Below are 26,434 nucleotides of genomic sequence, written 5' to 3'. Positions count from 1 at the left end.
ATACATCTTAACAGAAAAGCATTTACATTCTACAAGTATAAATGTTCTTACAAAATGTGCTGAAGAACCTTTAGAGTTTCTATCTGTAGCTTCAGGGCCAAAACTTATGTACACAATTGTAACATTATCCCAAAGGTGAAGCTGCTATTTAGTGGAATAATTCAGAAAAGTAACTGACCCATCTCCAGACACCTTTGGACAGCAGAAGCAATGCTCAAAATTCCTGCCTTCAAAGTATGCTCTGTAGGATCAGCCTCATCTTCTCTTAGAAAACACACTAATTTTAAATTATTATATGAAAAAGGAAAAATTATCTTAACTCTGCTTCATAATTGCTGCAGATTAATTATTAAAACTCCAAACTTATGTAATATTACCATAAAATATGGCATTTTTCTCAAGAAAGCCACAAACTGGATTTGAGCTTATGTACTGTAAAACCCAGATGGTTTGCTTAACTATTCAGAGATCCTCCAGTTCAGTTCAAAAGTTAATTGAACTGAAAACTAAAATTTTGATAATTGATGTTCTTTGAGGTACTGGAGCAGAAGGATAAATTAGCCTCAGGTATGGGGTGTTAAAAGACTTGAGAAACCATGACAATTGGTCAAGAAATACTAGCAAAGGAGAAGAAAAGTGCACGTTGTCTATAGGTTAGCCAACTACACCTTCCTTACCTGGTCTTCCCATGGTGCAATTGCTTTTCTTTCTCCATTTTTTTACTCACTGATTCAATATTAGTCACTATTTTATCCAGTTTAACTTGTTCTTGAATTTGAAAGAAAAAAAAAAAGTTTTAATTGTAGAATATTAGTTTTCAAGGTCTAACTGCATGTTTTGAATTAAATTGCAAATCATAGATTTTTTAATAACAGGTACAATATGTTTCAAAAACATTACTAATAAAAAGATAGCCTAAAAACACATTTGAGTGTCTTTTTTCACCCCATGCTCCTCAGTTGTTTTGCAATTACTAAAATTTAGGACTGCAAGTATAGAGTAAATGAACTGCATATATCAGAAAGGAGATCACTCCCTTTGCAGAGAAATGTCAGCAAGAATACAGCACAAACTGAGAATACAGGCTCCTTTATACATATCAGTATTATTGTCATCCTTATCTTCATAAGGCTTAGCTTTTATAGGAGAGCCTGCTATTTCAAAATAATTTAGCAATCATTAGTTAATGTAATAGAAACACTGAGAGCTCCAGAAATCTCCTCTCCTCCATTTGCTAGAAAGACTTAAATCCACAAAAGCAAAGGTTCTTCATTAAAAAAAAAAAAATCAAGTTCTTAGAGTCTAAAAAGAAACTTAAGATAAATATTTTTAAATACCTATTTTTTTCTATTTTATTCAGATAATGGGACTAACATAGTCCTAACATATGGGACTAACATAGTTTGAAACAGTGCAACCCTGTTTCAGAAATATTTACAAATTAGTTGGTATGTCAATGCTAATGAATAAAAGAGCACACTGCTGCTGCTGCTGCTAAGTCGTTTCAGTCATGTCCGACTCTGTGCGACCCCATAGACGGCAGCCCACCAGGCTCCCCCATCCCTGGGATTCTCCAGGCAAGAATATTGGAGTGGGTTGCCATTTTCTTCTCCAATGCATGAAAGGAAAAAGTGAAAGTGAAGTCACTCAGTCGTGTCTGACTCTGTGCGACCCCATGGACTGCAGCCTACCAGGCTCCTCTGTCCATGGGATTTTCCAGGCAAGAGTACTGGAGTGGGGTGCCATTGCCTTCTCCGAAAAGAGCACACTAGACAGCATTATATAATTTAGATTTAAAATATATAACAAAGACCATAAAAATTTGGAGAAATGGAAAACAGAATGCTAATATTTACTATTCATAATATATTAGGGGTGTTGGCTAGCACTCCTGTGGATTATCTCACACTTAAACCTGAAAATTGGATTTTTGGTGAATTTTTGTGATTATTCTCTTTTATACATCAGGAAAGCAGTTTACCCAAAATCTAAGTTTTAAAAGTGCTAAACCAAGGATCAAACACATTATCCTTGACTGTAAGTTCACCCTTCTTCACTCTGCCCTACCACCCCAGCAGATTTCATGAGGGTGCTTAATTATTATTAACAGAAATTATCCTAATTATTAGTAATTATTTGTGTTATTATAACAATTACTAATTAGGTGCCTACTAATGGGAAAAGGATAATCTCTGCCATGCTTACATTGGAGGGTGACAAAGAGCTCAAAAGATACACTTCATATAAAGATATATGGTAAGTTGAGAAATAAGGTGAAAAAGAAAAAATTAAAAGTTTGAGTCTTAAAAACAGAACATTAAAAAATATTTGCCATACATCAAGTGTGCTAATTGCTGTATATGGATTATCATTTTTTATTCTCACAACCACCCCGTAAGTTAGCTATATTATTATCTCCATTTTTACAGATGAGGAAACTGAAGCATAGAAATAGAGATGAACTTTCGTAAGGTTATACAGCTAGCAGTAGGCAGAGACAATATTCAAACCCAAGCAGGCAATTCCTAGAGCCTGCATTCTATCCATGGTATCCAATGTGTGTACTTATTTAAGGAATATCTACTGAGTGTAAATTGCCATACTAACTCATAGATTACTTTGCTGACTAAGGTCCGTCTAGTCAAGGTTATGGTTTTTCCAGTGGTCATGTATGGATGTGAGAGTTGGACTGTGAAGAAGGCTGAGCGCCGAAGAATTGATGCTTTTGAACTGTGTTGTTGGAGAAGACTCTTGAGAGTCCCTTGGACTGCAAGGAGATCCAACCAACCCATTCTGAAGGAGATCAGCCCTGGGATTTCTTTGGAAGGAATGATTCTAAAGCTGAAACTCCAGTACTTTGGCCACCTCATGGGAAGAGTTGACTCATTGGAAAAGACTTTGATGCTGGGAGGGATATAGGGCAGGAGGAAAAGGGGACGACAGAGGATGAGATGGCTGGATGGCATCACTGACTCAATGGACGTGAGTCTGAGTGAACTCCGGGAGTTGGTGATGGACAGGGAGGCCTGGCGTGCTGCGATTCATGGGGTCGCAAAGAGTCAGACACGACTGAGCGACTGAACTGAACTGAACTCATAGAGAGGTGAGATGTAGGATATAGTGTTAATAAAACACTGCCATTCTCAATGGACAGCATGACTAACATGAAAATCACTGCAGAAAAGTGAAAGAAAGGAAAGGTCATGAGATTTGCAACCCATAGATCTAGAGAGTGAATTGTACAATGACGCTAAGGGAACTAAGCCTGTGCTACAATAATTAATAAAGCAAAAGATATGCCTACTTTGTGAAAAAAATATTAAAAACTTTGGGAATTATCCATTTAATCACTAAAATGAAAGCCTCTATAGTACCATTAAACTAAATCACGTTAGTTCTGCATCCCAAATAGAAAATAAGTACAATTATACTGCCTAAAAAAAGTATAGAGTTGTCTCGCTGTTCACACTGTCAGCTACACCCGTAGCTGTATCTCACCATTCATTTCACCCAGGGTAGGCAAGGCAAGAGGTGGGGACGCCGGAAGAAAATTCAAGGCGCCTTAGAAACTGCAGACATGTTTACTCTCTCCTCACTGGTGTGGTAGCTGTAGGAGCTGCTGCTACTGCTGCTGCTGCTAAGTGGCTTCAGTCGTTTCCAACTCTGTGCTACCCCAAAGATGGCAGCCCACCAGGCTCCGCCATCCCTGGGATTCTCCAGGCAAGAACACTGGAGTGGGTTGCCATTTCCTTCTCCAATGCATGAAAGTGAAAAGTGAAATTGAAGTCGCTCAGTCGTGTCCGACTCTTCCAGACCCCATGGGCTGCAGCCCACCAGGCTCCTCCATCCCTGGGATTTTCCAGGCAAGAGTACTGGAGTGGGGTGCCATTGCCTTCTCCAAGCTGTAGCAGCAGACATGCTGTATTCTCTCACAGCTGACCCAGAGAACACAGCCATAACGCAGCCTCGGCCTCATAGTGCAGGCTTTTCAGGGGGAGCTTATATATGTTTACAGAACAAAAGAGGCCTGTGCCCAAGTGGGTACACCATGATGGCAGTGCTATAAGTGATCTCAGCTGTTACATAACCATGAGTTTACAACACACGGGGCGAGAGCACAAGCCCATGGGGCAAGAGAGCCTTACCAGCGCCATCTTGAATAATTTGCTCTTTCAGGTCAAGCGCTAAAGGAGATTTCTAAAAAGACAACAAAAGCATATGAAAATCCTACATCTAAACCTTTAGATGAGGAACAAGACTTACTGTATGACTTAGGGCAAATTATAACATCTCTGCTGTGCAGAATTGCTTCAATAGTGTCCAGCTTTTTGTAGCCCTATGGACTGTAGCCTGCCAGGCTCCTTTGTCCATGGAATTCTCCAGGCAAGAATACTGGAGTGGGTTTCCAAGTCCTTTTCCAGGGGATCTTTCCAACCCAGGGATCAAACCCACCTCTTCCGCGGCTCCTGCTTTGCAGGCAAATTCTTTACTGCTGAGCCACTGGTGAAGACCATAACTTCTTTGAGTTCATAACTATTCCCTCAATGTAAAATCTACTCTCTCAACTCTAGAATTTCAGTTCTGAAACATAAATTTTAAATCACTTCTGTAAAACAATTAGCAAGAGACAGGGAAACTAGGAAAAGAAAATGCTTGTAAAGTGGTGAATATTGGGGGTTTGTGTAATGAAAGCAAACAAATGAAATATAAGGTGTTAGAACTTAAACCAAAGGCCTCTAGTCCTCAACACTATTTACCTTGCTTTCCTCAGAGTTCACCTGAAATCAATCATGCATTCACCTGAAATCAATCATCCACTCAATTCAGTTGTTACTACTTCACTCAGGGGCTCATTCTTCTTTGACCACAAACAGCTGTTGTGTATGCCCTACAGCTCTTTCTTTTGCTGCCTTCTAACCCTTTACATGAAGAGTATGGTCCCATCCAAGCTCTATTTATCATGGAAATGTGGATGCCTCACAAAATCTCAGTATCCTGCTCAGATCACTCTCAAGTGCCAAATTTCAATAACTTACCATGTCTATATGCATGTCCCAAAGACATTCCAATTGACATGTTCCTCTCACGATTGATGACACCACCATCCATCCAAAAACCCAGAAGTCACCTCTACTGTCTACTCTCCCTCAGCTTCCTAGGACAAGCAATCATCAAATCCCTCCTACTGTTACCACTCATATTGCCTCAACATAGACTTTGACCATCTCTTCTCTGGGACACTAATAGCTTTCTCACTTGGATTCCTACTCCCAATCATAATACCCTCCAATCCAGCCTCCATCCTTGCCATAAATAAGCTTTTATTTCCAAATAATTGGATTTTAAATTATGATAGTTATTATTTTAAAATTTAATTTCACCGTATTCAGGGAACATGATTTACATAATTCTAAATTCTTTGAAATGTATTGCCTCTTTGACCAATGTGTAGTCAGCGTCAATGATGTTCCATACTTGTCTGAAAATGAATATCCTCTCATTGTTGTTCTGTACTCATCTGATAAATAAAGATTCTTAACTTAGTTGTTTAAATCAAATAATTTGTAGCCTCACTAATATATGTGTATGCACACAGTTATGTAAATATGTGTGTATACATTTTTTTTTGCTGGACAATTTGAAAGTAAGTTACAAACAGTATGACATTTAACCCCTAAACACATCATATAGCTCCTAAAAACAAGCACATAAACTCAAATCCAATATGCTTCCCATATTGCATATGCCATAGTATTTTCTCTGCGTGCATGCGTGGTAAGTCACTTCAGTCATGTCCAACTCTGTGCGACCCTATGGACTGTAGCCCATCAGGCTCCTCTGTCCAGGGATTCTCCAGACAAGAATACTGGAGTGGGTTGTCATGTCCCCGGGGGATCTTCCCGACCCAAGGATCAAACCCATATCTCTTACATCTCCTGCATTGGCAGGTGGACTCTTTATTGCTAGTGCCATCTGGGAAGCCCTTAGTATTTTCTCTGAGCTTACTCATATAAAGTCCAATAAAAAATTTTTAAAAATTAAAACTCAAGGCCACTAGAGATGTGCATAAACTGCTGGGGTCTCCCCTAATTACCTCTTTATTCTTCTATTTGTGTTTTCTTTTTTTCCTATTCTTGATTCTCATACACTCTATAGAAACGTGGTGAATAAGGAATACCATTTTGCTGTGTGTGAATGTGTGCTCAGATACATATACAGTTATGTCCAACTCTGTAATCTGCCCATGGGGCTCCTCTGTCCATGGGATTTTGCTAGTCATTCACATTTCAAGACTCAACTCAGGGGACACTATCTGGTCTATCTTAATGTTGAAACAATTTGCAATATTTCTTGTGTACTTGGCCTACCTCCCTCTTATTAGTCTGCAAAATCTGTGACCATGCCCCCAGCCAAAGTGAGATAAGTTATACAGATCAATAAATAAAATGTTAAATACCTCTTATTCAGTTACATAGAATTTTGAATATTACAAGTTTATGTTTGCCAGGGACATTGATTATTTCCTTTTTTTTTCAAATATGATACATACTATATACATTCCTCCTTTAACTAACTCCCATTTCTCCCCTGACAGTTGTAAAGTTTCCCCCTTCCACAAAACAAAAACCAAAAAATTAAACAAACAAAGCAGGCACTCTAATCCAGGTTGCTAAAAGCAGCCAATCTTAAATAGTTAAACTGGACCAATGTAAGGAACTAGCTTTCCAGAATTTAGAATTTTAATAATTCTGAAATTAGTTACCATAAAAGAGGGGTGTTCCCTACCACAGGCATCTCCTGTAGAGATTGGACAGGAACTTTCCATAGACCATTATATAGGGGATTTTATATCATGAAAATAGTTGGGCTGGAAGACTGCTAAGTTCTCTTCTATATAGAGACTTAATGATACTATGAAAATGCTTCACAAGGGTAAATCCAGATCCTTTTCATTCAAAAAATGAGATTTTAGACTTATATTGAATGATTATAAAATACTTTCTCATTTTTCAAGACCTACAATTTAAATTCTACTCAGTTTGATGTGAAGTAATTAAAATAAAATTTAAAACTCAGTTATAAATTTATAGACAGACTCATTAGTCAAGAATGACAGATTGCAATTTACTGACATTTCACATTCTAGTGTGTGGGCTGGGTGGATGTCATATGATTTTTTACTGTTGGAAATTCCAGCACATGTGTGTTATATAAAATGCCAATTCCTCACTAAATAGTGAACTCTTTCATGGTCTCTTGAGGACAGGGATTGTATTTTAATCCATTATCCATTTATTCATTCATTCAACAAATATTTACCAAATGCCTATAATGTGATAAGCAGTCTGCTTGGCATCAGGGATGCAAACCATAACCTGGTGATTATGGAGGTTATATTCTAGAAAATTAAATTGATTAAATGAAAGTTACACAAATAACTGAGTAACCCCAAGTGCAATGCTATAAAAATTTATTTCCATTATCTCATAAATTTAAGACAAGGAATAAAATGTATCCTTTAGCTTTTGGAATTGGGAGGTTATGGATAGACAACTGAATGAAAATATGGAAATAGAAGCAAGATTTCACTGCTTTGAAGGAATAAAGTTATTGGAGGTAACAAAAGAAGATTCTCTTTTAATGATGTGTGGTTCAAAGAGAAGAAGAGAGACAAAACGTTCACTATAAGGACATAAGTTTCAGAAAGAATGTTTGGGTGTCATTATATTTTAAGACACTTAATATATGAAAGAAGGTGAAGATATAGAAGAAAGCAAATAATATGTAATAGATGAGGCAGGTTTCTGGCAGAGAAGAGAAGGAATGGGATAGAATTTAGCCAAGATTTGGAGAAAATAGGCATTTTCTTCTCCAAGAAGAAGGTAGATAAGGTTTTGCTGATGCTGCTAAGTCACTTCAGTCATGTCCGACTTTGTGCAACTTCATAGATGGCAGCCCGCCAGCCTCCCCATCCCTGGGATTCTCCAGGCAAGAACACTGGAGTGGGTTGCCATTTCCTTCTCTGAAAAGTGAAAGTGAAGTTGCTCAGTCGTGTCTGACCCTCAGTGACCCCATGGACTGCAGCCTTTCAGGCTCCTCCGTCCATGGGATTTTCCAGGCAAGTGTACTGGAGTGGGCTGCCATTGCCTTCTCTGAGATAAGGTTTTAGGTGGCTATTAATACATTTCCAGTGAGTTCACCATTCAAGACCTTTATTTTCTCTACAAAGTAAGAACTGAGGTCTTTTACTGAGAGAAGAGGAGAGAAGTTTAAGAAGGGTCTCCAGGAGAGTCACAGATATTTGAATAAATAGCAAGTAGGGTGAACTCCCTGATGTTCAAGCTGGTTTTACGAAAGGCAGAGGAACCAGAGATCAAATTGCCAACATCCCCTGGATCATGGAAAAAGCAGGAGAGTTCCAGAAAAACATCTATTTCTGCTTTATTGACTATGCCAAAGCCTTTGGACTGTGTGGATCACAATAAACTATGGAAAATTCTGAAAGAGATGGGAATACCAGACCACCTAACCTGCCTCTTGAGAAACCTATATGCAGGTCAGGAAACAACAGTTAGAACTGGACATGGAACAACAGATTGGTTCCAAATAGGAAAAGGAGTACGTCAAGGCTGTATATTGTCACCCTGTTTATTTAACTTATATGCAGAGTACACACAGTACATCATGAGAAATGCTGGACTGGAAGAAACACAAGCTGGAATCAAGATTGCTGGGAGAAATATCAATAACCTCAGATATGCAGATGACACCACCCTTATGGCAGAAATTGAAGAGGAACTAAAAAGCCTTTTGATGAAAGTGAAAGAGGAGAGTGAAAAGTTGGCTTAAAGCTCAACATTCAGAAAACTAAGATCATGGCATCTGGTCCCATCACTTCATGGGAAATAGATGGGGAAACAGTAGAAACAGTGTCAGACTTTATTTTGGGGGGCTCCAAGATCACTGCAGATGGTGACTGCAGCCATGAAATTAAAAGACGCTTTATCCTTGGAAGAAAAGTTATGACCAACCTAGATAGTATATTCAAAAGCAGAGACATTACTCTGCCGACTAAGGTCCGTCTAGTCAAGGCTATGGTTTTTCCTGTGGTCATGTATGGATGTGAGAGTTGGACTGTGAAGAAGGCTGAGCGCTGAAGAATTGATGCTTTTGAACTGTGGTGTTGGAGAAGACTCTTGAGAGTCCCTTGGACTGCAAGGAGATCCAACCAGTCCATTCTGAAGGAGATCAGCCCTGGGATTTCTTTGGAAGGAATGATGCTAAAGCTGAAGCTCCAGTACTTTGGCCACCTCATGCAAAGAGTTGACTCATTGGAAAAAACTCTGATGCTGGGAGGGATTGGGGGCAGGAGGAGAAGGGGACGACCAAGGATGAGATGGCTGGATGGCATCATGGACTCAATGGACATGAGTCTGAGTGAACTCCCGGAGATGGTGATGGACAGGGAGGCCTGGCGTGCTCTGATTCATGGGGTCGCAAAGAGTCCGACACAACTGAGCGACTGAACTGAACTGAACTGAACTGAGGGCGGATAAAAGAACTGACCAAGGTAACATAAAAGGTTGTCCTATGGTTACCACTTAATGCAGTCACCATTACAGCTAACACTTCAAAACAAAACTTCTCACTTCTGTTCAATTCCTCTCTGCTTTATAGAAAAATGTTTAAACTGATTGTCTATACATCCTATGCCTACTTTCTCATCCCATTTACTCTTCAGTCCACTGGCAATCCAGCTTGCACAGTCACCACTCTGATCAAGGACACAACTTCCACACAAGCACACACACTGGACATATCAGCAGTACGTGGTGACAATGGTGGCTTTTGTGAAGGGATTCTGTGACAACAGGTTTTCCTGGTCTTCATCCTGTGAATACCTGACTGCTGATTTTCAGCTTCCTTTGCTGACTCTCCTCCTATCAGACCTCTAAAAACTGCAGTGCCACAGACCTCAATCATAAGCCCTTTTGTATGGGTTAACTTTTTTTTTAATGTGGGCCATTTTTAAAGTCTTTATTGAATTTGTTGCAATATTTCTTCCATTTTATATTTTTTGGGTTTTGTGCCATGAGGTATGTGTGATCTTAGCTCCCCAGCCGGGGATTGAACCCACATCCTCTACATTGGAAGGTAAAATCCTAACCACTGGACCACCAGGGTAGTCCTTGGGTTAACTTCACTTGTTTGTTAGGAGATTTCACCCACTTCCTCAAGTAAATACGTCCACTCACCAGTGACTCTAAATCTTTATCCTCCAGGCCATGCTGCTGCTGCTAAGTCGCTTCAGTCGTACCCAACTCTGTGCGACCACATAGACGGCAGGCCATCCGGCTCCACCATCCCTGGGATTCTCCAGGCAAGAACACTGGAGTGGCTTGCCACTTCCTTCTCCAGTGCATGAAAGTGAAAAGTGAAAGTGAAGTCGCTCAGTCGTGCCCAACTCTTAGCGACCCCATGGACTGCAGCCTCCCAGGCTCCTCCGTCCATGAGATTTTCCAGGCAAGAGGACTGGAGTGGGGTGCCATTGCCCTCTCCATCCTCCAGGCCATACCTGTCCTTAAAATTTCAGACTCATATATACCACTGTCTTACATATGAAGTTGCATGCTAATAAGTATTTCAAATATAATACATTTAATAGAGATCTTGATTTTCTCTTCCAAACACTGTTCTTTCTTGTCTTTCCTGTGTCAGTAAATGACATCATCACATAGTCACCCACTCAAACCAGAAATTCATTCAGTCCAGTTCAGTCGCTCAGTCGTATCTGACTCTTTGCGACCCCATGAATCGCAGCACACCAGGCCTCCCTGCCCATCACCAACTCCCAGAGTTCACTCAGATTCACGTCCATGGAGTCAGTGATGCCATCCAGCCATCTCATCCTCGGTTGTCCCCTTTTCCTCCTGCCCCCAGTCCCTCCCAGCATCAGAGTCTTTTCCAATGAGTCAACTCTTTGCATGAGGTGGCCAAAGTACTGGAGCTTCAGCTTTAGCATCATTCCTTCCAAAGAAATCCCAGGGTTGATCTCCTTCAGAATGGACTGGTTGGATCTCCTTGCAGTCCAAGGGACTCTCAAGAGTCTTCTCCAACATCACAGTTCAAAAGCATCAATTCTTCGGTGCTCAGCTTTCTTCACAGTCCAACTCTCACATCCATACATGACTAATGGAAAAACCATAGCCTTGACTAGACGGACCTTAGTCGGCAAACTGTCTTTGCTTTTGAATGTGCTATCTAGGTTGGTCATAATTTTTCTTCCAAGGATTAAGCATCTTTTAATTTCATGGCTGCAGTCACCATCTGCAGTGATTTTGGAGCCCAAAACAATAAAGTCTGGCACTGTTTCCACTGTTTCCCCATCTATTTCCCATGAAGTGATGGGACCAGATGCCATGATCTTCGTTTTCTGAATGTTGAGTTTTAAGCCAACTTTTTCACTCTCAACTTTCACTTTCATCAAGAGGCTTTTTAGTTCCTCTTCACTTTCTGCCATAAGGGTGGTGTCATCTGCATATCTGAGGTTATTGAGATTTCTCCTGGCAATCTTGATTCCAGCTTGTCTTTCTTCCAGTCCAGCGTTTCTCATGATGTACTCTGCACATAAGTTAAATAAGCAGGGTGACAATATACAGCCTTGATGTAACCTATGACTAAAATATACATCAAAGTTGCCAATTCCCCTCCAATTTCACTAACACCTCAACAATAATGCTACATACAAAACCAAACCAAAACTCAGTGGATTACAAGTTTGGAAGATTCTTGCTCATGTTTCTTTGACTTGGCCAGAGTATCTCTGCTTCTCCCCTCTCTACACAGGTCACTCTGGAGTCGGGGACAGCTACCTGGGGCATGGTCTTCTCATGGCAGACCAAGGAATAAAACAGACAAGTTAAGCCACAAAATATTTAAAACTATTTCCTGTGTTATGCCTTCTTACCCTCTATTGGCCAAAGCAAGCATATGGCTAGTATCAAAGTCAGTGGTGCAGGGAAAACTATTCCAACCCAGGGTGGGGGACAAAGAGTAGATGTATCTTGAACAATAACTCAATCTAAGCCAACATCATCTTCTTCTTGAACTGAAAAAATAGCTCTCTAATCAGTCTCCTGTTTTAGCTCTAGCTTCTGTTTAGTCTACACATACAGTCAACATATCTTTTTAGAGTCTGATAATAACATCTGCCTTAAAAATGTTCAGTGATTTTATATCACTCTAAAAAAAATTGGTTCCTTGGCATTACCTATATGGCCATACATCATCTGATTCTTACACATCTCTTTCAGATGATTTCACAGCACTGCCTTACTTTTTCTGCCACTACACTTCAGCCACATTGGTTTCCTTTTAGGACCTTGAATAAGCCGATTCCTCCCCCTTCTCAGGGCTTTCTCACTGCCCGGATTTCCCTTCATATTGCTCCCAGTGATGTGTGGCAGCTGAGTTGGATCAGCTTTCAAGAGTCAATTCTTAAATTTCTTAAAGTTTTGCAATCTAGATTTCAAACCCTTGGTAGGCTGAAAACACCCACAGTGGAAATATTTACACCACGAAAGTTAGGATGTGTTATGGCAGGCTTTTTTCCCAGAGAACCAGTGTAACAGTACACCACTTTCCTTCAGATCTCAGACCAAATATAAGCTCCCCAGAGAACCCTTCATGACAGTTGCACCTCAAGTATGGTTGTTTTTGCTGTTCAGTCGCTAAGTCATGTCCAACCCTTTGTAACTCCATGGACTGTAGCATGCCAGTCTCCATAATGTCTTCCATTATCTCCTGGAGTTTGCTCATATTCATGTCCATTGAGTCAGCAATGCTATCTAACTATCTCATCCACTGCTATCCCCTTCTCCTTTTGCCTTCAGTTTTTCCCAGCCTCAAGGTCTTTTCCAATGAGTTGTATCTCCCCATCAGGTGAAGTCCAAATAGTACTGGACTTCAGCTTCAGCATCATTATGCCTAATGAATATTCAGGGTTGATTTCCTTTAGGAAATCTAAAGTAAGTCCCCAGTCTATTATATCATTCTGTTTTCTTCATTGTTATCTTCACATTTTGTGATTATCCTGTCTATTTGCTTTTTCTTAGTTTCTCCCAGAAGAATATAAGGTCTATTTTCACAGTTATATCATCAGTGTCAAAAAGAGTAATTGGCATATAACAGATGCCTAGTAAAAACTGAATAAATGATTTAATTTTTGTTCTGATATGTTATGAGCTATTTAAAAACAGAACATTTTTATTCCCTAACTCACACATAGCATTATAAATCCACAGTCCAATACATATCTATTGAATAAATGAAGTAATTAATGTGTTTACTAGGTATACATGTATAAATTTCAGATTTCATGTCAGAAAGTGGAATAAAGACATTTGTGATAGGCAGATGGTCTGAATACTTCAGATTTCACTTATATTTTTCTATGCCACCCTCGTGTAGCTATTATTGTCTAGTATAATACCATCAATTAATAAATTGCTATTAACTACCTCCTATCAGCCATGTGGTCTTATAACAGAGGTTTTATATCCTATTAATCTCACAGTAATATTAATTAATCTCACAAATTAATTAATCTCATATTCATTCATTGTTGAACATACACCTCAGTGCCTAGCCAAGCATACATTAGGTACTCAATAAATGCTGAATGAACAAACAGAAATCAGTCAGGCATCAAGAGCAGAGTTGAGTTAAATGCACGTAAATATGGAACTCCTTACAATGTCATCAGAAGAGTACTGGAAATTAATCTGTGTGTTGTCAACAAAAATTAACTTCACTACAAGGCCTCGATGTATACAATAGTGTGAAATTATTTTAAAACATTTTTTAATTTTTAAAAAAATAATGAATAGTTAACTGTTTTCAGGAATATAAAAATGTAATAACAACAAAAGGAAGACAAAAATTATACAACTATAATAACCTTTAAGACATTTTACTCAAGTATAATCAATTCAATATCCACTGGTATGAATTATTAAATTAACTGATATATATATTTATTTTATATTTATCCTCTAGGTGGCTATATTGTATTATTTATGAGAGATAAAACAGAGACGTGGTTAAGAAAGAAGATACACTCAAGGGGATATAAATTTGAATGTTATAATCAGTATGACCCTCAGCAAGTTACATTATGTCACTGAGTTCAGCTTGTTCATTTATAAAAATGTGTATGATGATCTCTTTAAGAAAACTGGAGATACCAAGGGAGCAGTTCATGCAAAGATGGGCACAATAAAGGAAAAAAATGGCAAGGACCTAACAGAAGCAGAAGAGATTAAGGAAAGGTGGCAAGAATACACAGAAGAACTGTACAAAACAGTTCTTAATGACCCAAATAACCATGATGGTATGGTCACTCACTTAGAGCCAGACATCCTAGAGAGTGAAGTCAAGTGGGCCTTAGGAAGCATTACTATGAACAAAACTAATGTAGGTGGTGGAATTCCAGCTGAGCTATTTCAAATCCTAGAAGATGATGTTGTTAAAGTGCTATACTCAATATGCCAGCAAATTGGTAAAACTCAGTAGTGGCCATGGGACTGGAAAAGGCCAGTTTTCATTCCAATCCCAAAGAAACGCAATGCCAAAGAATGTTTAAACCACCACACAATTGCACTCTTTCACATGCCATCAAGATTACGCTCAAAATCTTTCAAGCTAGGCTTCAGCAGTATGTGAACTGAGAACTTCCAAAGGTACAAGCTAGATTTAGAAAAGCAGAGAAACCAGAGATCAAATTCCCAACATCCACTGGATCATAAAAAATGCAAGGGAATTCCAGAAAAACATCTACATCTGTTTTGCTGACTATGCTAAAGCCTTTGACTGTGTGGATCACAACAAACTGTGGAATATTCTTAATGAGATGGGAATACCAGCCCACATTATCTGCCTCCTGAGAAACCTGTAGGCAGGACAAGAAGCAACAGTTAGAACTGGACATGGAACAACAGACTGGCTCAAAACTGAGAAAGGAGTACATCAAGGCTGTATATTGTCACCCTGCTTATTTAACTTATATGCAGAGTACATCATGAGAAATGCTTGGCTGGATGAATCACAAGCTGGAATCAAGATTGCCGGGAGAAATATCAACAACCTCAGACATGCAGATGATACCATTTTAATGGCAGAAAGCAAAGAGGAATTAAAGAGCATCTTGATGAAGATGAAAGATAAGAGTGAAAAAGCTTAAAACTCAACATTCAAAAAACAGATCATGGCATCTGGTCCTATCACATCATGGCAAGTAGATGGCGAAAATGTGGAAGCTGTGCCAGATTTCATTTTCTTGGGCTCCAAAATCACTGCAGATGGTGACTGCAGCCATGAAATGAAAGACATTTGCTCCTTGGAAGAATAGCTTATACAAATCTAGACAACGTAGTAAAAAGCAGAGACACCACTTTGCCAATAAAGGTCTGTGTAGTCAAAGCTATGATTTTTCCAGTAGTCATGTATGGATGTGAGAATTGGAGCATAAATAAGGATGAGTGCCAAAGAATTAATTGATGCTTTCAAACTGGGGTGCTCGAGAAGACTCTTGAGAGTCCCTCGGACAGCAAGGATATCAAATCAGTCAATCCTAAAAGAAATCAACTCTGAATATTCATTGGATGGGCTTGTTGTAAAGCTGAAGCTCCAATCCCATGCCCAACTGATGCAAAGAGATGACTCATTGGAAAAAACCCTGATGACAGGAAAGACTGAAGGCAAGAGGAGAAGGGGGCAACAGAAGATGAGATGGTTGGATGGCATCACTGACTCAATGGACATGAGTTTGAGCAAATTCAGGGAGATAGCGAAGGACAGGGAAGACTCATATGCTACAGTTCATGGGGTCACAAAAAGTCAGACACAACTTAGCAACTGGACAACAACAAAAATGTGTATGATGATCATAGATTGCTGTGAAGATCGGATGAATGATACATGCAAAGTACTTAGCACAACTGGTACACAGTAAGTGCTCAGTAAAATTAGTTAAGGTAATGTTTACAATGGTGAGAATTATAAGAACATGGCATTGATTACAGTCTGTATAGGAGATGGAGCAGACACGTAACATGTTATAAGTACCATAAGATAAAGCACTACCAAATATTATATCAAGAATATAAACTTGCAGTAATGGTACAACATATGGAAAATAAAACACAAAGTCACATTGTACTGAATAATTACTCCTATGCCTAAAACATCTCCATCAAGCATTCATTTCTCTCTATCCAGTAAAAAATACAACAGTACTCATCAAGCTTTTGGCAAGTAGCATATACTATTCCCCTGCATAGAAAATAATACCAGTTATATCTTAGTGAAACAGCTGAATCTCTACTAAGTAAATATCATGCCCAAAGGCTTAACAAAACTACCCAGATGAAATGAGTTTATATTGATCGTCCTGGTCCACCCTATCCAACAAACAAACTAAAAAACTAAAAAACCAACAAAAAAAATGACTCTCACAAAACAGCTTGATGGAAAGACACTGGTAAACAGCCCTAGTCAGTTTATCCCTTGATCTTTCTCTTACACAAAGTTAATACAAGTGTCAAGAAACAATCCTCCATTAACCTTTTCACATTTTTGCACTGTCAGGGCTTTCTGAGCAACTCACTTTGGCACCTAAGTTAAAGGATGTTCAAACAGCAAACAAGCCATGGAAGTTAAAGACCCAGGAGAGATTCAGAGTCACTTCTGCTGAGATGACTTGTAAGTAAATGTAACAGACTTAGGGACCCCCACTTCTCCTCTTTCCAGAATGGATGCACTTACATTTATAAAGCACCTCTAGAGAACGGAATGTGGGGAAGGCAATGGCACCCCTCTCCAGTCCTCTTGCCTGGAAAATCCCAGGGACGGAGGAGCCTAGTGGGCTGCACTCCATGGGGTCGCTAAGAGTCAGACACGACTAAGCGACTTCACTTTCACTTTTCACTTTCATGCATTGGTGAAGGAAATGGCAACCCACTCCAGTGTTCTTGCCTGGAGAATCCCAGGGATGGGGGAGCCTGGTAGGAGGCCATCTCTGGGGTCGCACAGAGTCGGACACGACTGAAGTGACTTAGCAGCAGCAGCAGCAGCAGAGAAGGGAATGGCAACCCACTCCAGTATTCTTGCCTGGAGAATTCCAAGGAAAGAGGAGCCTGGCAGGCTACAGTCCATGGGGTCACAAAGAGTCGGACACGACTGAGTGAGCACACAAACACAAAGCACTACTCCCTCTTTTTCCCTTCTCCTTCTCTCTCTCTACGGAGGAGAGGTAAATGTGCCAAATACTGTGTGTGCGTGCGTGCGCATACATGTGTGCACACTGTCGTGTCCAAGACTTTATGACCCCACGGGCTATAGCCCACCAGGCTCCTCTGTCCATGGAGTTTTCCAGGTAAGAATACTTGAGTGGTTGCCATTTCCTTCTCCAGAGGATCTTCCCAACTCAGGGATCAAACCCATGGTCTCTTGCATCTCCTGCTTTGCCAAGCGGGTTCTTTAGCAGCTGATCCACCAGGGAAATCTGCCAAATATCCTACATAAGTGCTAAAATTCCTAATCTCAAAATTCCTCTTCTGTGGCACTTCTTTCTTCCCATCTACATGAGGCAATGAGGAAACAGAGGTAAGATGCTCTCTGAATATTAAAAGGTCTGTCTCCAATCCAGAAACCTTGTAGGGATTACAGATGTGAATGGATAAATATATGGGAAATAGATAGATAGATATACAGATAGAACTTAAGATAAACAGGTCAGACACACTCCTAGAAACTCATCTCTCCTTCCCATTGAGTCTGATCTAGGAAATCTAAGAGATGTGATAACACCAAAACCCTTTGAACACGCCTCCCCGAGGTGAGACATAAAAATAAACCACAAGAAGCAAGTCAAGCATAAGGACATGCTAACATAGGACCTGAATCAGATTTTGAAAACTCAGCAAACTCCTTCGACCCTGGCTAAAATACTGTCTGAAGAAACTTGGGAAAAGGATAACCATTAGGAGGGGTGACAGATGTAAAGACAAACCAACATAAAACTAATAATATTCATGTGTCAGGTAGAAAAAATACAAGCACTCCCAGAGAAGCTTAAAGCTTTTATTATAACCATTTAGTAACCTTCCAATCCCAAAGAAAGGCAATGCCAAAGAATGTTCAAACTACCTCACAATTGCACTCATTTCACACAATAGCAAAGTAATACTCAAAATTCTCCAAGCAAGTCTTCAAAAGTACATGAACCAGGAACTTACAGATATTCAAGCTGGGTTTAGAAAAGGCAGAGGAATCAGAGATCAAATTCCCAACATCTGTTGGATCATAGAAAAAGAAGAGAATTCCAGAAAAACATCTACTTCTGCTTCATGGACTACACTAAAGCCTTTGTCTGTGCGGATCACTACACACTGTGGAATATTCTTAAAGAGATGGGAATACCAGACCACTTTACCTGCCTCCTGAGAAATCTATATGCAGGTCAAGAAGCAACAGTTAGAACTGGACACAGAACAACGGACTGGTTGCAAGTTGGGAAAGGAGTACGTCAAGGCTGTACATTGTCACTCTGCTTATTTAACTTGTATACAGAGTACATCATGCAAAATGCCAGGCTGGATGAAGCACAAACTGGAATCAACATTGCCAGGAGAAATATCAATGACCTCAGATATACAGATGACACCACCCATATGGCAGAAAGTAAAGAGGAACTAAAGAGCCTCTTGATGAAGGTGAAAGAGGAGAGTGAAAAAACTGCCTAAAAACTCAACATTCAAAAAACTTAAGATCATGGCATCCGGTCCTATCACTTCATGGAAAATAGATGGGGAAACAATGGAAACAGTGAGACACTTTATTTTGGAGGGCTCCAGAATCACTGCAAATGGTGACTACAGCCATGAAATTAAAAGACGCTTGCTCCTTGGAAGAAAAGCTATGACCATACAGAAAGCATAATAAAAAGCAGAGTCCTTACTTTGCTGACAGAGATCTGTCTAGTCAAAGCTATGGTTTATCAAATAGTCATGCATGGATGTGAGAGTTGGACCACGAAGAAAGCTGAGCACTAAAAATTGACGCCTTTGAACTGTGGTGTTGGAGGAAGGCTGTTGGGAGTTCCTTGGACTGCAAGGAGATCCAACCAGTCAATCCTAAAAGAAATCAGTCCTGAATATTCATTGGAAGGACTGATGCTGAAGCTGAAACTTCAATACTTTGACCACCTGATATGAAGAACTGACTCATTAGAAAAGACCCTGGTGCTGGGTAAGACTGAAGGCAGGAGGAGAAGGGGACGATAGAGGATGAGATGGTTGGATGGCATCACCAACTTGATGGACATGAGTTTGAGCAAACTCCAGGAGTTGGTGACAGACAGGGAAGCCTGGAGTGCTGCAGTCCATGGGGTCGCAGAGTCAGACACGACTTGAGTGACTGAACTGACCTTAACTGAATCTCGACATAATGGGGAGGATATTCATTTGTGATTTTATTCCTCACAGCAGATTCTTGTGGGGTGAGAAGGGAGTAATTACTAGGACAAGACTGCTCAACGTAGAAGGTGGCAACTTGCACACAGTAGGGACTGTTTGCAAATGGAGATTCTTTTATTTTATTAATTTCTGGTAGTGCTAATCACATTGGATCCCGCAGTAGTGTTGTCATTTCTCCAGCATGCACACAGTGAATTACTGAGCAGCTCTATGCAATGTGTCTCACACGCTCTGGCACTTCCATTTCATACTTCACAGTTTTAGTGTCACTTTGAGGTTTGAAATGCTTCACAGTTATTTGCTATATGTGGGTGCCAGAAAAAAAGTCAGCCTATATCACTGAAATCTCTGAGAAAGATACTGCGAGAATAGAAAATGGCTAGAGTCAGATGGGAATTTTTGTGCCACTAACATTCAGAACTTTATCAAGAATCAATTTACTTTTTATCAAAATCTAATTTATGTTTTACAGATGCACGAGTGCATGCAATTTTTTTGCTCACCACATATAGTTCTTATGAAGTTACATATAAACTTTTATTGATGTAGATAAGATTCTATAATTAAAAAGAAACTGAAAACACCATACATCTTTTCTAGCTTACAACTTGCCCATATGCTCTAACATAACAAGTCCAAAAGCCCCCATTCAGTCACCTGATCTAATCCAGTATAAATATTGAGTGAATTTCTATGTATATATCTTGAGGCATGTTTCAGTTTAATGTGTTAAAGTGAATCTATTTAAACAAAGATAGAATAAGTTGTATCTGCTGCAAATAAAAGTGCATTAAGACTGATCATACACTGAACAATATATCGATGAATATCCTCCAAATATTGACAAACTTTTACCATCAGTCTCTGTAAATACACACTTGATGATCTACTTCTGCCTGTATATTCTTACTAGGCATGACTTACTTCACACACACCCATAGAAGTTTAGCATTTAATCACCCAAATAATACATGAATATTTTTATTAAAATAATCTATCCAAAAGTCAACTAAAAAATTAAATAAGTACAAAAATAAATAATGATAAACATGTTAAGATGCACAAAAGAGGAAGCTTCCTTCACAAGAGAAGCATCTAGAATGAGCATTTGTCACAAATCAAGCACGAAGTCAAGGTTTATCCTCTTCCTCCCCTTGTCTTTCCAACTGCACAAGATGCCTCCTCAAATTTAAATATCTGATTTGTTTCATTACAAACAAAAACTGAAAGCCACCGGTAAGCATGAAAAGAAAGCAGAAAAAAGAAATAAGCAAATACAGATGGAAATTCAAGCAGTGACATGTTCAGGCATGCTCTGAACAAGTTTTTAATATCTGAAATTATTTCCCTCTGACACTTTAAGAGAAGTTTTTCCTTGTGGGAAGAGGGAATGTATGCTTACAATGTGGCAGTCTGAAAGATTACAGTTAATTGCTAGAAAGTAAGAGAATAACTTTTCCATCAAAGGCTTAACAAACAAAAATGACCAATAATGCTGACATGTTGCCAGAACTACTAAAAGTTCAAAGGAGCTGCTCTTCAAATATTCCATCAGGAACCTACAGAAATCCTAAAAGGGGTATGTGGAGAGAGGGCCAACCTCCACAGAATGGGCAGTGGCTGCAGGAAAAGCTACCAAGACAGAATGCTAGCATGATCTGGACTGTCTTACTTAACCCAAACTCTAACTTGACAAAACCATAATAAAAATGCAAAACCATCCCAATGGATTATATCTCACATTTGCAACTATCTCTTTAAATGCACACACAATTAGATGTTTAGCAACAACAACAAAAGATTAAAACATACAACTTTTTAATAGGAAAGATAAAAGTAGGTAACTTAGAAAGCATTAATGTTACATTATTTTAAAGTTTTTTATTTAATTTGGCTACCTATGGTAGTCACTTGTACAATCTGACCCTAACTTTCTTATAGCCCTAAAGTCCTAAAATTATGCCAAACATGAAATTAACAAAAAGTTGTCAAAATAAATGAATTGTAATTCATGTTAAGGTTAAAAGTAACACTTCCCAGGAGAGGTTTAAAACCAGGTGGGGGAGGAAGTGGAAGAAATGGACCACAAAATACATGCAAAACTTTATAACTATCACAACTTCTCTCCAAAAGTTAGGCAAGTATTGATGTAAACATAGACCAGCACCTCTAACGGTGGTCTCCAAAGAGATATATAGGGCTTGAGGTCAATTATGTTTGCATATACTTTATTTAAAATTAGGAACGTGTTGCCCTTTGTGGATCAAAATTTTTGTCGGATGCCAAGGTGTGGCAAAAGCTAGAAAAATTATGGTCTGAGACATCAACAGAATTAGAGAATAATACCTTATGCAGATTAAGAAGTCACTGCAATCCTGTTAAGAAAATAAAAATTCAGAATATTCTTGAGACAGCCAAAGAGTAAATGACTACTGTTAAAAGGAAAATTAGACTAACAGTCAACCATAAATTCACTGAGCCTGTTTCAATAAAAATATGAGACAATTTATAAGTGCCTCAGACAATCTAGAATCCTCTCCCTGTTTCACAACTCCACACTCACCACTTCCTACACTAAGAATGCCTTTCTCATGTATAAGCATAAGAGGTATATTTCCAAATGCCTAATCTTTGTAAAGAATGATGAGAAAAGCTGGCATAAAAGTCTCTAATTTTCCAACCATTAATGTCAGTACAAAATTTCTGAGCAGGTGTTCCAATATGTACGATTCTTTATCTATAGATTATATTTATATTGTACTTTACTAACATATGTACATTATAAAACAAACAAAAATAGAATTAGACTCTGAAGACAGAAATGTAAACAAGAGCTTTGAACTATTCAATTGGACAACCCTTGAAGTAAGCACTCCTTATTAAGAGTAGAGCAGCAGTTGGCAACCCATGCCGTTGTTTAGTCACTAAGTCATGCCCGACTCTTTTTGACTCCATGGATCGTAGCCTGCCAGTCTCTTCTGTCCTTGAGATGTTCCAGGCAAAACTCCTCGACTGAGTTGCCATTTCCTCCTCCAGGGGATCTTCCCAACCAAGAGACCAAACCCATGTCTCCTGCATTGCAGGGGGATTCTTTACTGCTGAGCCACTAGGGAAGCCCTGGCAAATCACGGCCAGGGCCAACTTCAGCCTCTCACCTGCTTCTGCAAATAAAATTTTACTGGACACAATCAAGCCCATTTGTTTACCTATTATCTATGACTTCTTTCACGCTACAAAACGAGATGAGTACTTGTGACATATGAGCCACTAAGTCAAGAGTATTTACTATCTGACCCTTTGCAAGAAAAGCTTGTCGACTCTTGTATTAGGGTTGATTTCAAAATACCTGACAAGGGAGAGTTCTGAGGCTGAGCATCTGAGATGGAAAGAAAGAAAAAGGTGGAAGTGACCGAGCTGCTAGGGATGCCAACCAAGTTACACAAAGGCCTGGGAGAGGGATCCCCTCCCAGGATAAAGCTATCAGGGAGGGACTGACTACAGCATCACAGGGTAAGAAAACAGAACTTAACCACTGGTGAAAACAAAAGATCAGTCAAAAGGCATAGAGGGACACAGCTGTCTTTCTAACTGGTATTTTTTATAACACTTCAATCAGAGGGTAGCTACCTCTCTCCATCCCAGCACAACTTTAGTTAGCACACCTTTTATTATCTATGTCAGCACTTGCCATTAACTTCAAAATAGGAGTCAAGGAAATATTTAAGATATCAGTGGACATGATTAAATGTGAAGAATGAATAGCACAGATTACAATTCAGTCTCTCTCTCACTTATACACATACACACACACACACACACAATTCTAGTACTGGCATTCTCATTATATTCTTTTGGCTATGACAGAGGATTTTCTTAAATATGCTACTAAAGAGAATCATTGGAATATGGAGAATTAAGACCTTCAAGTCACCAATATCTCTTCTTTCCCAACTTTTCGTATACTTAAAAGTCAATGCCGAAGATTCTAGCCTTTATTATTCTCCAATATTAGTTTTGACTTTCCCAACTAGAGAGGACCTAAATGAGCAAAGATGTCTGATATACTTTTGTATGCCTTGTGTCACTTAGCATGGGCATGTGGTAATACACTCAATAAATAATATTTGATCAGTTTCAGAGAGGTTATCCACAAGAAATGTTACTAAATATCAAGACAGATTTGCCCATTACTTTTTCTTTCAAAATTATTCTTTTTTAAAAACTGTTTCAAGATGAAGTAGAAAGAACACTGGACTAGGAGTTTAGAAATTTGATTCTAGCCACAGGTGGTATAACAGACTAACTTTACTGAGTTGAGCAAGTCACTGCATCTTCTTTGCTTCTCTTTCAGCATAATGATGGGTGAGAGCATCTGACAGCTAATACCCTATTGAGCTCTGAAAGCCTATACAACAAAATCACATTTAAGGATATAGTAAATCTTTTAAAATCATGTTATTCGAATCATGTTTTATAAGTGGCAGCCAGATGGCCAAGTCCAGAGGCAGAAATAGACTGGGGGGACATAGGATGCTCACAAAGTGTTGAATCAGAGGGTCTGATGGGTGTGCCTTCTCCAGTTTGTTGTTACCATTTCTCTCATTGATCACACTGGCTATTTTTCTGTTACCTGCTGATCTGAGAAGGGCATTTAAGCTTGCGGTCCATGATTTAAAGAATTTATAATTCTGTTGTTATTTCAATACCTAGATTGATTATCCTATATTTGAAAAACAGAAATATGCACTATTGGTACTAAACAAAATATTAGAACACATGATAAAGCTTCCACCAATATCCTTGAATTCTTTTTCTTTTAGAATGCAATTGCCAACTGCAGATGGCACTTGCCATCTACCTCTTCCAGGGCTTCCCACATGGTGCTAATGGTAAAGAACCCACCTCCCAATGCAGGAGATGTAAACGACGAGGGTTCAGTCTTTGGGTTGGGAAGATCCCCTGAAGGAGGACGTGGCAACCCACTCCAGTATTCTTGTCTGGGAAATCCCATAGACGGAGGAGCCTGGTGGGCTACAGTCCATAGAGTCAGACAATGGAGTGCCTTAGCACTTACGTACACATCTACCTCTATAAAGATTAAATCGTGAGCCCCTACAGCAGCTGACCTTTGACAGCAGCTGAAAGTTCAGGGTGGAGATCAGGAATGAAGCACTCTGTGCTCCAGGAAAAGCTGGCAGAACAGATCCACAGGATTTTTATCAGACCAATTCTTGCATCGCCTCGTATCTATCATAGAAAAGGACTAAAATCACCTATTGATGGTGACACCTGCTCCTTATGACTAGCAGCAAGCCTCTGCCAAAATGTGTGCTTTACCACACATAACACTCCTTCACTAAAATCATAACCCTGACCTTGCCCTGCCTCTTTGGGGTGCTTTCTCAGAACTGAGATGCTGTCTCCTGGGCTACAGTCCTCACTTTGCCCCAAACAGAACTTAATTCACAACTCTAACATTGTGCTTTTTTCCCCCACTGGACAAAACGTAGTGCAGTGACAAAAACACTGAATTTTATACACAAAAACCTTGAGCTGTCTTCTCTTTAATCACTAAGACCTTTGACCTTGGGTGGCAGTTCACTGAGACTCTCCGGACCTCTGCTTCCTTATTCATAAAATGGAGGGAGGGTAGTTAGACTAAATTGTGTCTGATGTACATTTTCTCTCTACAACTCTACAGTTCTATGGTAACAGACAATTTGATGGTTTTGCCCCTATTTCCTAAAACTGTGAAAGCTATGGGTCTTCAGAAATAAAGAGACATATCTAAGCTAAAGGTGGGGGGTGGGGAGTGGGTGAGGAAGATATAGAAACACACTAGACCAACAGAATCAAAATACAGCAATAGATCAGCAAAGGAGAGTTAATTTCCTGAAATGTACATGGTAATAAATAAAAAAATGGAAAAGCCCTCACCACAACACTGTGCCAACACAACCTGACAATCCTTTAGCAGTAGTGCAAAACAGGCTAATGGTAACATTAGACTACAAATTAAAAATCCTGTGTTGTGATTTTCGCTTCTTAGTTAAACACAGCCTCAAATTCCTCATTTGCTCAAAAGAGGGAATAATAATGCTGTGAAACTACAAAGTCATGTGCATAGAGTTTATGCATGTTACAACAGACACATATGGTTTGGAAGACAATTTGTCTTGAGTTCCTTCATGTTGGAAGAGGTAGCCTACCATGGGTCCTGAGCACCCCTGACAATCATACTGGGTGCCAAGACTGAGATGTTCTGTCTGCTCTTTGCTCTGTACCCAGACTGTTCCCCAGGGTGGTATTCATAGCAGGCCACCCTGAAGACTGAAATAACACCTCCTTCAGGACAAGAGCACGTTTGTTTTGAAAGTCATAGATTCCCCAAGCTCACATGTTCAGCCAGAACACAAATCCACATGCACAGCGTCCACCTGAACCCTCCCCCCCCCGAACCCTCCCCCCGCCCCCGCCATGTGGCCCCAGGGAACTTGGGGCAGAGGAAGGCTGACTTGGACCTGAAGCTCAGCCTGCATGCTGTGCCATATATAATGAAGTCCTTGTTTCTGACAGGTCCTGACTCTGTGTCTGCAATCGGACAGCATCCATGAAGCTGTGGCAGGCTAAACATTTAGCCTGTCAATAGGAGGAAACCCCACACCCTCCACAGGCCCTGTGAAGATGCTGAGTAGATGCCTGATCATTGAATGAATGTACCAGCTTCAAAAAATGCACCACATTAGGGCATATGCTGCTGCTGCTGCTGTTGCTAAGTTGCTTCAGTCGTGTCCAATTCTGTGGGACTCCATGGACAGAAACCCACCAGGCTCCCCCATCCCTGGGATTCTCCAGGCAAGAACACCTCAGTGGGTTGCCAGTTCCTTCTCCAACGAATG

The 26,434-nt window shown here is 39.7% G+C and overlaps 1 protein-coding gene across 1 annotated transcript in view; it reads right to left on the bottom strand.

The window, feature by feature from the left end:
• Positions 1-26,434, bottom strand: part of IQCM (IQ motif containing M) — a 439,185-nt gene that overhangs the window by 363,506 nt on the left and 49,245 nt on the right. Inside the window, 1 exon segment of the mRNA XM_040251672.1 lies at positions 678-768. Within this exon segment, the coding sequence (XP_040107606.1) occupies positions 678-768 (91 nt within the window).

The sequence above is a fragment of the Oryx dammah genome, unplaced genomic scaffold (genome assembly GCF_014754425.2).
Source record: "Oryx dammah isolate SB20612 unplaced genomic scaffold, SCBI_Odam_1.1 HiC_scaffold_12, whole genome shotgun sequence".
In the NCBI taxonomy this organism is placed as follows: Eukaryota; Metazoa; Chordata; class Mammalia; order Artiodactyla; family Bovidae; genus Oryx; species Oryx dammah.
The sequence above is the reverse complement of the archived record's forward strand: the minus strand, read 5'-3'. Positions and strand labels throughout refer to the sequence as shown.